Source organism: Bufo gargarizans, chromosome 2 (assembly GCF_014858855.1).
Source record: "Bufo gargarizans isolate SCDJY-AF-19 chromosome 2, ASM1485885v1, whole genome shotgun sequence".
In the NCBI taxonomy this organism is placed as follows: domain Eukaryota; kingdom Metazoa; phylum Chordata; class Amphibia; order Anura; family Bufonidae; genus Bufo; species Bufo gargarizans.
In genome coordinates this window covers 311,567,763-311,581,827 of record NC_058081.1, presented here as the reverse complement: position 1 = coordinate 311,581,827, position 14,065 = coordinate 311,567,763, and the positions used below count along the sequence as shown (strand labels likewise).

At 43.4% G+C, this 14,065-nt stretch overlaps 1 protein-coding gene across 1 annotated transcript in view; it reads right to left on the bottom strand.

The window, feature by feature from the left end:
• The window catches only part of MSRB3 (methionine sulfoxide reductase B3), a 171,468-nt gene that overhangs the window by 136,277 nt on the left and 21,126 nt on the right, over nt 1-14,065 (bottom strand). The window contains exon 2 of the mRNA XM_044277192.1: nt 10,525-10,652. Coding sequence (XP_044133127.1) covers nt 10,525-10,600 — 76 coding nt within the window. The 5' untranslated portion in view covers nt 10,601-10,652. The remainder of the gene's footprint in view (nt 1-10,524; nt 10,653-14,065) is intronic.

Below are 14,065 nucleotides of genomic sequence, written 5' to 3'. Positions count from 1 at the left end.
AAACCGGATGGAATAGCATGCCGCTGCAAGATGCTGTGGTAGCCATGCTAGTTCAGTATGCCTTCATTTTTGAATAAATCCCCAACAGTGTCACCAGCAAAGCACCCCCACACCATCACACCTCCTCCTCCATGCTTCACGGTGGGAACCAGGCATGTAGAGTCCATCCGTTCACCTTTTCTGCGTCGCACAAAGACACGGTGGTTGGAACCAAAGATTTCAAATTTGGACTCATCAGACCAAAGCACAGATTTCCACTGGTCTAATGTCCATTCCTTGTGTTCTTTAGCCCAAACAAGTCTCTTCTGCTTGTTGCCTGTCCTTAGCAGTGGTTTGCTAGCAGATATTCTACCATGAAGGCCTGATTCACACAGTCTCCTCTTAACAGTTGTTCTAGAGATGTGTCTGCTGCTAGAACTCTGTGTGGCATTGACCTGGTCTCTAATCTGAGCTGCTGTTAACCTGCGATTTCTGAGGCTGGTGACTCGGATGAACTTATCCTCCGCAGCAGAGGTGACTCTTGGTCTTCCTTTACTGGGGCGGTCTGCATGTGAGCCAGTTTCTTTGTAGCGCTTGATGGTATTTGTGACTGCACTTGGGGACACTTTCAAAGTTTTCCCAATTTTTCGGACTGACTGACCTTCATTTCTTAAAGTAATGATGGCCACTCGTTTTTCTTAGCTGCTTTTTTTTCTAACAGTCTATTCAGTAGGACTATCAGCTGTGTATCCACCTGACTTCTGCACAACGCAACTGATGGTCCCAACCCCATTTATAAGGCAAGAAATCCCACTTATTAAACCTGACAGGGCACACCTGTGAAGTGAAAACCATTTCAGGTGACTACCTCTTGAAGCTCATCAAGAGAATGCCAAGAGTGTGCAAAGCAGTAATCAAAGCAAAATGTGGCTACTTTGAAGAACCTAGAATATGACATATTTTCAGTTGTTTCACACTTTTTTGTTATGTATATAATTCCACGTGTCAATTCATAGTTTTGATGCCTTCAGTGTGAATCTACAATTTTCATAGTCATGAAAATAAAGAAAACTCTTTGAATGAGAAGGTGTGTCCAGACTTTTGGTCTGTACTGTATATCAGAACAGACATTTCTACTTAGACGACTATACTGTATGTACCGTGTGTATACAATACAATAACTACTGGTAGTTAAAGCTTCTGAGCATGTTTCATAGATCTGCACTTGACAAGTTGCTGGTTTTTCTAGCAAGTAATAATCAAGGCTGTATGAAAAATACCTGATCAACACCAAAAAAACACGTGCCGTCAGAATGTATAGCTCTGTATACTTGCAAATTCAATACAGAAACATAGGGGCACATTTATTAAGACTGGTATTTTAGACACCGGTCTTAATAAGCTCTATAGCAGGCAGTGAATTGACGAAGTTATGTAGAGGTGCCGGCCTCTTTATAACTTTGGCTTATCCACCACCAATTCTAAATATAAGACAGCTTCCTTACTGTTTTACATTTAGACAATTTTCTACCCCTAAACCAGGGGTAGAAAATGATGAATGAGACGGCCCTGCCGGCATGTCCCCTTCCCCTCCCACTCCACTTTTTTAGACTTGGCGTGAGTGGGGAATAAGTCGGAGATTCTGCCACACCATAGCATGTGACAGAATCTGCCCCAGATATACGCCACAATATTGGCAAATATCTGCTCATACATGACCCCCATAGTTCAAAAAATGTAAAAATATGCATTTCAAATTCAATAAAATTGACTTTAGTCCTTAGTTTTATGGTTTATAATTAAATTGTACTCAGAGTCCTTGGCACCATTGTAAAAAGTCATACTATGTGACATCTTTTGGGTATGGTCAGACAGGGTGACCATGTCAGACACACTGAAAGGAAATAAAAAGGATGCATGCAAAGTACAGGTGATGCAGGCAACAATCAATGTGAAAAACAGGAAAACACATGGTAGGTGAGAGCCCCCAACAAATAGAAAACACATAAATAATAGCTGTTCATAATGGGTCTCTAAAACCCTGGGTGGTCTGCTGCAGCAAATATAGCTGACAAACATCAGTACGAGCACTATTCACTCAATGGATTTTGGGGCAAAATGGAAGAAATAAGAATCAAACTTCAAGCTTTAAATGTGACTTTTGTTTAGATACAAAACAAGATGTTTTAATGACTCACAAATGGGGTATTTCCACTACACCCCATGTTTTGTAGCTAATCATAGCTGAAGGAATTCCTTGCTTCATTCTGATATCTGGAATGCATTAAAGATCTGCTAAGCCACTTTCATTGTTTCTAATGCTGGAAAAGGTCTGTGATATATCAGGAAATAGTCTATTTGTGAGCAAAACTTTATGTGTGCGCGCGCCGCGTGACAGCTTAACTCCTAGTATGCTGGAATAGAACACAATGCATTATTGCCCGGTTACATTCCAAACATTTGGACAAAAATAAGGATATACTGCCATCTAGTGGAAAACAGCTTGTTAAGATATGCAACAGTAGAACAAAATATTCACTTGTCACATTTTTGTTAAACCGAAGCTGGCCTACTGAACTGTAATCTCAAAGATTTTATTATTTAAAATGAATTAATTTTTATATGTAGTGATTCTTTTTTTGTTTTTTGTTACGTGTTAAAAAGGACACGCAAGCTCTACTAAAATATATGCTTTAGTGAATACATGCATGCTCCAGTAAACTAAAAAAAAAAAAACTGCACTGCTGTTGTGTGCTTCCTTAGCTATTCCTCCTGGAAATGTAAGAATAAATTGACAACTAGATGTTACAATTCTCCTTGTCAATAAGGTATGTCCCTACATAAACTGATGATGTCTTATGAACCCTGACAGTGGAGAGGAGAAGAGGGTGGCAACACCCAATACTCATCATTGCTATTTGATGAGGAAGACAAGTCTTTACTAAAACAGACGGGTCGAGGGAGCTGAAAAGGTCCTCTACAGTTAAATAAAGGCTAACTGTGATATATATGGCCACATAGTGCAAAAACTAGTCCTTTATTTATAAAGTGATACAGAAGGGGATTACAGAGCATTTCCAGTGGCTGAACAATTTGTTTCAAAAGCTGAAAACTGGAAGAACTGTAATGTTTTAAAGGGCATCTTTCAGCAGATTTGTACCTATAAAAAAGGCTAACCTGTTGCATGTGTGTCTGGCAGGAGAAGGCATCTGTGTTGGTCCCATGTTCATATGTCCCCGCATTGCTGAGAAAATATATGTTTTAATATATGCAAATTAGCTTCTAGGTGAAACGGAAGCTTAGCTCTCTCTGAATCTGCCGCACCCTCTCCATTTTAGAATGTCAGTCAAACTGGAGAGGGTCGGCAGTTGTAGAGAGAGCAGATCCTCTAGGTGTAATGGCAATGCACCTGTTGCTCGTAGAGGCTAATTTGCATATATAAAACTTCATTTTTCTAAGCAATGCAGGCACATATGACTATGGGACCAACATAGGCTACTTTCACACTTGCGTTAGGAGCGGATCCGTCTGGTGTCTGCACAGACGGATCCGCTCCTATAATGCAAACGCTTGCATCCGTTCAGAACGGATCCGTTTGCATAACTGTTTATTTCAGATCTGATTTTTCACTTCGGAAAACTCAGATCCGACAGTATATTCTAAACACAGAAGCGTTCCCATGGTGATGGGGACGCTTCATGTTAGAATATACTGAGAACTGTGTACACGACTGCCCCCTGCTGCCTGGCAGATGCTGCCAGGCAGCAGGGGGCAGACCCCCCCCCCCCCTCCTGTATTTAACTTATTGGTGGCCAGTGCGGCCCCCCCTCCCTCCCCAGTATTAAATATGACCAGTGCGGCCTCCCCCTCCCTCCCTCCCCAGTATTAAATATGACCAGTGCGGCCCCCTCCCTCTATATTTATTGGTGGCCGGGCCAGTGCAGATTCCAAGTATTGTGAGCAGTGCGGCCTCCCCTCTCCCCCCCTAATTAAAATCACCCCCCCCCCCCCCATCATTGGTGGCAGAGGAGAGTACCGATCGGAGTCCCAGTTTAAATCGCTGGGGCTCCGATCGGTTACCATGGCAACCAAGACGCTATTGCAGTCTTGGCTGCCATGGTTACTTGGCAATAAATACAAGCATTATACTTACCTGAAGAGCTGCGATGTCTGACCGGCCGGGAGCTCCTCCTACTGGTAAGTGAAAGGTCTGTGCGGCGCATTGCCTATAGCACAGACCTGTCACTTACCAGTAGGAGGAGCGCCCGGCCGGTCAGACATCGCAGCTCTTCAGGTAAGTATAATGCTTGTATTTATTGCCAAGTAACCATGGCAGCCAAGACTGCAATAGCGTCTTGGTTGCCATGGTAACCGATCGGAGCCCCAGCGATTTAAACTGGGACTCCGATCGGTACTCTCCGCTGCCACCAATGATGGGGGGGGGGGGGGTGATTTTAATTAGGGGGGGAGAGGGGAGGCCGCACTGCTCACAATACTTGGAATCCGCACTGGCCCGGCCACCAATAAATATAGAGGGAGGGGGCCGCACTGGTAATATTTAATACTGGGGAGGGAGGGAGGGAGGGAGGGGGAGGCCGCACTGGTCATATTTAATACTGGGGAGGGAGGGAGGGGGAGGCCGCCGCACTGGTAATATTTAATACTGGGGAGGGAGGGGGGCCCGCACTGGCCACCAATAAGTTACTTACAGGAGGAGGGGGGGTCTGTACACAGTTCTCAGTATATTCTAACATGAAGCGTCCCCATCACCATGGGAACGCCTCTGTGTTAGAATATACTGTCGGATCTGAGGTTTACGATGTAACTCAAATCCGATGGTATATTCTAACATAGAGGCGTTCCCATGGTGATGGGGACGCTTCAAGTTAAAATATACCATCGGATCGGAGAAAACTCCGATCTGATGGGGACTCCTGACTTTGCATTGAAAGTCAATGGGGGACGGATCCGTTTGAAATTGCACCATATTGTGTCAACGTCAAACGGATCCGTCCCCATTGACTTGCATTGTAAGTCTGGACGGATCCGTTTGGCTCCGCACGGCCAGGCGGACACGAAAACGCTGCAAGCAGCGTTCAGGTGTCCGCCTGCTGAGCGGAGCGGAGGCCAAACGGTGCCAAACTGATGCATTCTGAGCGGATCCGCATCCACTCAGAATGCATTGGGGCTGTACGGATCCGTTCGGGGCCGCTTGTGAGAGCCTTCAAACGGAACTCACAAGCGGAGCCCCGAACGCTAGTGTGAAAGTAGCCATAGATGCCTTCAGCTGCCAAGCGCACATGCAACAGGTCAGCCAGTTTGATATGTACAAATGAGTGTATTTTTATTTTCACGATTTAAACGTGTTGTCTCAGGACAGACATTGGTGGCATATCACTCCATGCTGCTAATGCTCAATCAGAGGAGGCCTGAACATTCTTCCTTCTGCCTGTGCTTTGTTTTCTGTCTGCTCTGCTTATTTTTACCAGACAACTTTAATTAGCTATTTACTAGAAGAAAAAATATATAATAATTTAACATCAGTGGTCCAGCACTTTCCTAGCACTGCTGCTACTTCCCTCTAGCTATCCAGGTTACAGGGGTCCAACAACCACCTATCGGACATTGTTAGCTCACACATGGCATTTTATGATCCTGTTGGTTAAGAAACCAAGTTAATTTGTTATGGTCTATGCCAATAAATAGGCCTTCAGTATTAGATTGGTGTGAATCTGACTGTCAGCCTCCTCACTGATCAGCTGTAGGGAAAGGGGCTGCAGAACTCTTGTGTGAATGCTGCAGACTCTTCAATGTTTACATTGCTCTGCAGAATATTCTTACTCAGAACATTATACGTTTAAGTAGCTGTTGTATTGCCATATGGAACAATGTTGCAATTTTAAAAAAGCTGGATAACGCCTCAAAAGAAAATTGTTTTATACCTAAGCAGACTTTACTTTATACCGCTGTTTGCAGGCACCTTACTTTGAGGAGCTGCTTTAGCTATTCTTGACATGGAGGGAGTGGATCGGCAGGGTAAAAAAGTTGGTAAAAGCCACTATTTAACTATGACTGTAAGATCACAAAGGGAGTAATTTGTCCTCTTTATATCAGTTCCACTTGTATTATAGCAGATAAATTATCTGTCCCGTGTGAGGACCACAACAAAAAAAAACTCTTCAGATCTCTCCAGAGCACTGTGAATATAAGAATGATTTGTGACTGGGGTTAACTCAGGTCAAGACTGAATGTTCAGGTTTCAGTTGAGTTTCAGACTTTAGAAGGTATGTCTCACGTGTTTAATATTTTTGATACTTATATTTCTTTTCTACAGACTTAGGCCTCCTGCACACGACAGTTTTTTTTCACGGTCCGCAAAAACGGGGTCCGTGGGTCCGTGATCCGTGACCGTTTTTTCGTCCGTGGGTCTTCCTTGATTTTTGGAGGATCCACGGACATGAAAAAAAAGTCGTTTTGGTGTCCGCCTGGCCGTGCGGAGCCAAACGGATCCGTCCTGAATTACAATGCAAGTCAATGGGGACGGATCCGTTTGATGTTGACACAATATGGTGCCATTTCAAACGGATCCGTCCCCATTGACTTTCAATGTAAAGTCTGGAGTTCTTTTATACCATCGGATTGGAGTTTTCTCCAATCCGATGGTATATTTTAACTTGAAGCGTCCCCATCACCATGGGAACGCCTCTATGTTAGAATATACTGTCGGATATGAGCTACTTCGTGAACCTCAGATCCGACAGTATATTCTAACACAGAGGCGTTCCCATGGTGATGGGGACGCTTCAGGTTAGAATACACTACAAACTTTGTACAAGACTGCCCCCTGCTGCCTGGCAGCACCCGATCTCTTACTGGGGGATATGATAGCACAATTAACCCCTTTAGGTGCGGCACCTAAAGGGGTTAATTGTACTATCATATTCCCCTGTAAGAGATCAGGGCTGCCAGGCAGCAGGGGGCAGCCCCCCCCCCCCTCCCCAGTTTGAATATCGTTGGTGGCACAGTGTGCCCCCACCATCGCCCCCCCCCTCCCTCCCTCTATTGTATTAAATCGTTGGTGGCACAGTGTGCCAACCATCGGCCCCCCTCCCTCCCTCTATTGTATTAAATCGTTGGTGGCACAGTGTGCCAACCACCATCGCCCCCCCCCTCCCTCTATAGCAGTAACATTGGTGGCAGTGTGCGGTCTCCCATTGCCCCCCCCCCCATCATTGGTGGCAGCGGAGTTCCGATCGGAGTCCCAGTTTAATCGCTGGGGCTCCGATCGGTAACCATGGCAACCAGGACGCTACTGCAGCCCTGGTTGCCATGGTTACTTAGCAATAGTACAACAGTAGAAGATTCATACTTACCTGCTTGCTGCTGCGATGTCTGTGTCCGGCCGGGAGCTCCTCCTACTGGTAAGTGAAAGGTCTGTGCGGCGCATTGCTAAAGAACTGTCACTTACCAGTAGGAGGAGCTCCCGGCCGTTCACAGACATCGCAGCAGCAAGCAGGTAAGTATGAATCTTCTACTGTTGAGACCGCACACTGCCACCAATGTTACTGCTATAGAGGGAGGGGGGGGGGGCGATGGTGGTTGGCACACTGTGCCACCAACGATTTTATACAATAGAGGGAGGGAGGGGGGCCGATGGTGGTTGGCACACTGTGCCACCAACGATTTTATACAATAGAGGGAGGGAGGGGGGCCGATGGTGGTTGGCACACTGTGCCACCAACGATTTTATACAATAGAGGGAGGGAGGGGGGCCAATGGTGGTTGGCACACTGTGCCACCAACGATATTCAAACTGGGGAGGGGGGGGGGTCTGCCCCCTGCTGCCTGGCAGCCCTGATCTCTTACAGGGGAATATGATAGTACAATTAACCCCTTTAGGTGCCGCACCTGAAGGGGTTAATTGTGCTATCATATCCCCCTGTAAGAGATCGGGTGCTGCCAGGCAGCAGGGGGCAGTCTTGTACAAAGTTTGCAGTGTATTCTAACTAGAAGCGTCCCCATCACCATGGGAACGCTTCTGTGTTAGAATATACTGTCGGAAATGAGTTTTCACGAAGTGAAAACTTAGATCAGAAAAAGCTTTTATGCAGACGGATCTTCGGATCCGTCTGTATGAAAGCAACCTACGGCCACGGATCACGGACACGGATGCCAATCTTGTGTGCATCCGTGTTCTTTCACGGACCCATTGACTTGAATGGGTCCGTGAACCGTTGTCTGTCAAAAAAATAGGACAGGTCATATTTTTTTGACGGACAGGACACACGGATCACGGCCTCGGCTGCAAAACGGTGCATTTTCCGATTTTTCCACGGACCCATTAAGCGCCTTAAAAAAAAACGCTTGACCACAGCATGAACAGACTTTTATGAAAATGAACAAACATTCAATCTTAGATCACTGAGGTGATTGTCATGATCACACTTTTCCAAGAAAATTAGATTTTAACACTATCCAATTGCCCAAATACTGAGGAACAGTGCTCTTTACTGAAAATATTCAAATAATGAGACTCTAGACAAGTCATTGTATCATATTTTAGAATAGCTTTCCCATTGCTAAAGAAATGTAAAAAAAAATGGAAATATATACAGTACAGACCAAAGAGTTTTCTTTATTTTCATGACTATGAAAATTGTAGATTCACACTGAAGGCATCAAAACTATGAATTAACACATGTGGATTTATATACCAAACAAAAAAGTGTGAAACAACTGAAAATATGTCATATTCTAGGTTCTTCAAAGTAACCACCTCTTGCTTTGATTACTGCTTTGCACACTCTTGGCATTCTCTTGATGAGCTTCAAGAGGTAGTCACCTGAAATGGTCTTCCAACAGTCTTGAAGGAGTTCCCAGAGATGCTTAGCACTTGTTGACACTTTTGCCTTCACTCTGCGGTCCAGCTCACCCCAAACCATCTCGATTGGGTTCAGGTCCGGTGACTGTGGAGGCCAGGTCATCTGACGCAGCACCCCATCACTCTGCTTCATGGTCAAATAGCCCTTACACAGCCTGGAGGTGTGTTTGGGGTCATTGTCCTGTTGAAAAATAAATGATGATCCAACTAAACGCAAACCGGATGGAATAGCATGCCGCTGCAAGATGCTGTGGTAGCCATGCTGGTTCAGTATGGCTTCAATTTTGAATAAATCCCCAACAGTGTCACCAGCAAAGCACCCCCACACCATCACACCTCCTCCTCCATGCTTCACGGTGGGAACCAGGCATGTAGAGTCCATCCGTTCACCTTTTCTGCGTCGCACAAAGACACAGTGGTTGGAACCAAAGATCTCAAATTTGGACTCATCAGACCAAAGCACAGATTTCCACTGGTCTAATGTCCATTCCTTGTGTTCTTTAGCCCAAACAAGTCTCTTCTGCTTGTTGCTTGTCCTTAGCAGTGGTTTCCTATCAGATATTCTACCATGAAGGCCTGATTCACACAGTCTCCTCTTAACAGTTGTTCTAGAGATGTGTCTGCTGCTAGAACTCTGTGTGGCATTGACCTGGTCTCTAATCTGAGCTGCTGTTAACCTGCGATTTCTGAGGCTGGTGACTCGGATGAACTTGTCTTCCTTTTCTGGGGTGGTCCGCATGTGAGCCAGTTTCTTTCTAGCGCTTGATGGTTTTTGTGACTGCACTTGGGGACACTTTCAAAGTTTTCCCAATTTTTCGGACTGACTGACCTTCATTTCTCAAAGTAATGATGGCCACTAGTTTTTCTTTACTTAGCTGCTTTTTTCTTGCCATAATACAAATTCTAAGAGTCTATTCCAGGGGTAGGCAATCTCCGTCACTCCAGGTGTTGGGAAACTACAACTCCCAGCATGCATACTTACTCTGTTCTTCTCCAAACTCCATAGAAATGAATGGAGCATGCTGGGAATTGTAGTTTCACAGCAGCTGGAGTGCCGAAGGTTGCTGACTGCTGGTCTATTCAGTAGGACTATCAGCTGTGTATCCACCTGACTTCTCCACAACGCAACTGATGGTCCCAACCCCATTTGTAAGGCAAGAAATCCCACTTATTAAACCTGACAGGGCACACCTGTGAAGTGAAAACCATTTCAGGTGACTACCTCTTGAAGCTCATCAAGAGAATGCCAAGAGTGTGCAAAGCAGTAATCAAAGCAAAATGTGGCTACTTTGAAGAGCCTAGAATATTACATATTTTCAGTTGTTTCACACTTTTTTGTTATGTATATAATTCCACATGTGTTAATTCATAGTTTTGATGCTTTCAGTGTGAATCTACAATTTTCATAGTCATGAAAATAAAGAAAACTCTTTGAATGAGAAGGCGTGTCCAAACTTTTGGTCTGTACTGTATTTGTGTGTGTGTGTGTGTATAAAATGAATCACTATAGTCTTAGAAAATCTATAGTCTATAAAAAATTATCTGGAATTTATCTGTAGGATATATATCCCAATATGAATACTATGCAACATGTTTCCTGCAGCGGAAATTAAATTGTTAGGGGCTCCCTTCATGCATCACACAACAAGTAGCACCCGGTCAACCTGAGGGAAGCCCACAGGCCCGCAGGGCCACTGGCTGGCTCTTTGTCATCAAATGGAGTAGGTTGAATGCAGACATCACTGTGATATCCTCACCAACAAAACGAAGGGGCAAAGAACAGGGACAACAGCTGAGTGGAAAAAAAAGAAAGATTAGTTTCAGCATGACAAATGATACAAAGAATACAGTAGCCAAGATGGTCGTGATTTATTTTACAGCAGTGGTGTGCAATAGACAGATCCTCAAGTATCACATTTTCCAGCAGCAGATTACTAAAACTAATGAATAATCTTCCCCATCATAAATGATATCAATGTTTTACATATACAGGTCCTTCTCAAAAAATTTGCATATTGTGATAAAGTTCATTATTTTCTGTAATGTACTGATAAACATTAGACTTTCATATATTTTAGATTCATTACACACCAACTGAAGTAGTTCAAGCCTTTTATTGTTTTAATATTGATGATTTTGGCATACAGCTCATAAAAAAAAACAAATTCCTATCTAAAAAAATTAGCATATTATGAAAAGGTTCTCTAAACGAGCTATTAACCTAATCATCTGAATCAACTAATTAACTCTAAACACCTGCAAAAGATTCCTGAGGCTTTTAAAAACTTCCAGCCTGGTTTATTACTCAAAACCGCAATCATGGGTAAGACTGGCGACCTGACTGCTGTCCAGAAGGCCATCATTGACACCCTCAAGCAAGAGGGTAAGACACAGAAAGAAATTTCTGAACGAATAGGCTGTTCCCAGAGTGCTGTATCAAGGCACCACAGTGGGAAGTCTGTGGGAAGGAAAAAGTGTGGCAGAAAACGCTGCACAACGAGAAGAGGTGACCGGACCCTGAGGAAGATTGTGGAGAAGGACCAATTCCAGACCTTGGGGGACCTGCGGAAGCAGTGGACTGAGTCTGGAGTAGAAACATCCAGAGCCACCGTGTACAGGCGTGTGCAGGAAATGGGCTACAGGTGCCGCATTCCCCAGGTCAAGCCACTTTTGAACCAGAAACAGCGGCAGAAGCGCCTGACCTGGGCTACAGAGAAGCAGCACTGGACTGTTGCTCAGTGGTCCAAAGTACTTTTTTCGGATGAAAGCAAATTTTGCATGTCATTCGGAAATCAAGGTGCCAGAGTCTGGAGGAAGACTGGGGAGAGGGAAATGCCAAAATGCCTGAAGTCCAGTGTCAAGTACCCACAGTCAGTGATGGTCTGGGGTGCCACGTCAGCTGCTGGTGTTGGTCCACTGTGTTTTATCAAGGGCAGGGTCAATGCAGCTAGCTATCAGGAGATTTTGGAGCACTTCATGCTTCCATCTGCTGAAAAGCTTTATGGAGATGAAGATTTCATTTTTCAGCACGAACTGGCACCTGCTCACAGTGCCAAAACCACTGGTAAATGGTTTACTGACCATGGTATTACTGTGCTCAATTGGACTGCCAACTCTCCTGACCTGAACCCCCTAGAGAATCTGTGGGATATTAGGAAGAGAAAGTTGAGAGACGCAAGACCCAACACTCTGGATGAGCTTAAGGCCGCTATCGAAGCATCCTGGGCCTGCATAACACCTCAGCAGTGCCACAGGCTGATTGCCTCCATGCCACGCCGCATTGAAACAGTCATTTCTGCAAAAGGATTCCCGACCAAGTATTGAGTGCAGAACTGAACATAATTATTTGAAGGTTGACTTTTTTTGTATTAAAAACACTTTTCTTTTATTGGTCGGATGAAATATGCTAATTTTTTTAGATAGGAAATTTGGGTTTTCATGAGCTGTATGCCAAAATCATCAATATTAAAACAATAAAAGGCTTGAACTACTTCAGTTGTGTGTAATGAATCTAAAATATATGAAAGTCTAATGTTTATCAGTACATTACAGAAAATAATGAACTTTATCACAATATGCTAATTTTTTTAGAAGGACCTGTAGTAGAAGTTCTAACATTTTCATGGGCTACAAATATTAATTTTGGGACACAGGAAATTCTGTTGGAAATAATCAAAATAGGTTTTCATTATAATGCAAGGAGCTGTAATAGGGCCGATTGGAAACGACTCTGCCCACCACTGATTTCAAACAAGAAAAGTACAGTCACATGAAATAAAGTACACAATGATGCAATACTAATTAAAGACAACTAATCAATGTTTGATACAGCTTAGATGAAATGTAATGTTACATAAAATGCTGCCAATGGGTGCTGCAACTGCTATCCTTTTACAAAAAATGAAGGCTGTGGTGGAGATAATGCTTATTACAACATTAAATCAAACCATCACATACAAAAGAAAAAAATAAAAAAGATTCTCGTCATCTAATCGCAGACTGTCAGACAACTTCAAATGTCGGCAAGTGTGCATATCAGGGCACATTCCCACGATGGCCTGTGAATTCAGTGACAGCCAGATGGACCCTCCTGAAATCAATGGGCCCATTTTTAATGTCCACTTAGAAAAAAGTGCACCTAACAGTCATTTTAAAAGGGGTACATTAATATTTATATGATATAACCATATATAATCTTGTAGTGCTGAGATCACCATCTGCATGCAGTTTGTATGTTGACCCTGTGTTTGCCTGGGTTTCCTCTGGGTACTCCCGTTTCCTCCCACACTCCACAGGCATAATGATAAGGAACTGAGATTATGAGCCCCGTTGGGGACAGAGTGATTCTAATGTCTGTAAAGCACTGCGGAATATGTCAGCGCTATATAAGTGCGCAAAATAAATAAATGTGGGGCACTATGGGAGGCATACATATACTGGGGACAATGAAAGTCATCAATTTTTTATGGATGCAAAACAGATGTTAGAAATCGATAGACAGAAAATGGATGCACACACCGTTGCCAAATAGTCATGAAAGACTGACCCAGATCAGCTCAGCAGGAGGCCCAAAAGTATGTAATCCCCCTGTAATTGGGGCTAATATGTCAGCCCTAGTTACAGGATAAATTAGCAATAAAAAAATAATAATAATGTACTATTTAAAACCATCCAAAGAGAGCACAACGTGTAAAATAAAATAAATTAATAAAAAGCCTAAATAAAAAAAAGATTGCCAAACTAGCTCAAACTGTAGCTTCTAGCCACATTCCCATAATGCAAAGGGAACACAATTTTAAACAAGTATTCTACAGTAGTTGCACTTTGTGTTACTGAAAAAGAAAAGTACAGTCTGACTCTTTTTTTACTTTTTTATAAGTGAAATAAAACTGGACTAGATGTACATAAGGCCTTATAGTGATACTAAATTGATACAGTTTTATTATGTTTCACTACTATTTTCCGCTTCATTACCAGAGTATTTACCCCCCTTCCTTACCAGGCCAATTTTTTCAATTTTAGTAGCGAGCCTATCTAACTGCAAATAACTAAATAACTTCTGAGCCAACCTACATGTATTTGATATTCTCTTCCATGAGACACCTTAGACCTTACTTTAGATGACAGATATAATATATAAAAAAGGAAAAACTGTGAAAATGATGAAAAAGTGTATATTTTTCCTTCCTTATCAACTTTTTTCTG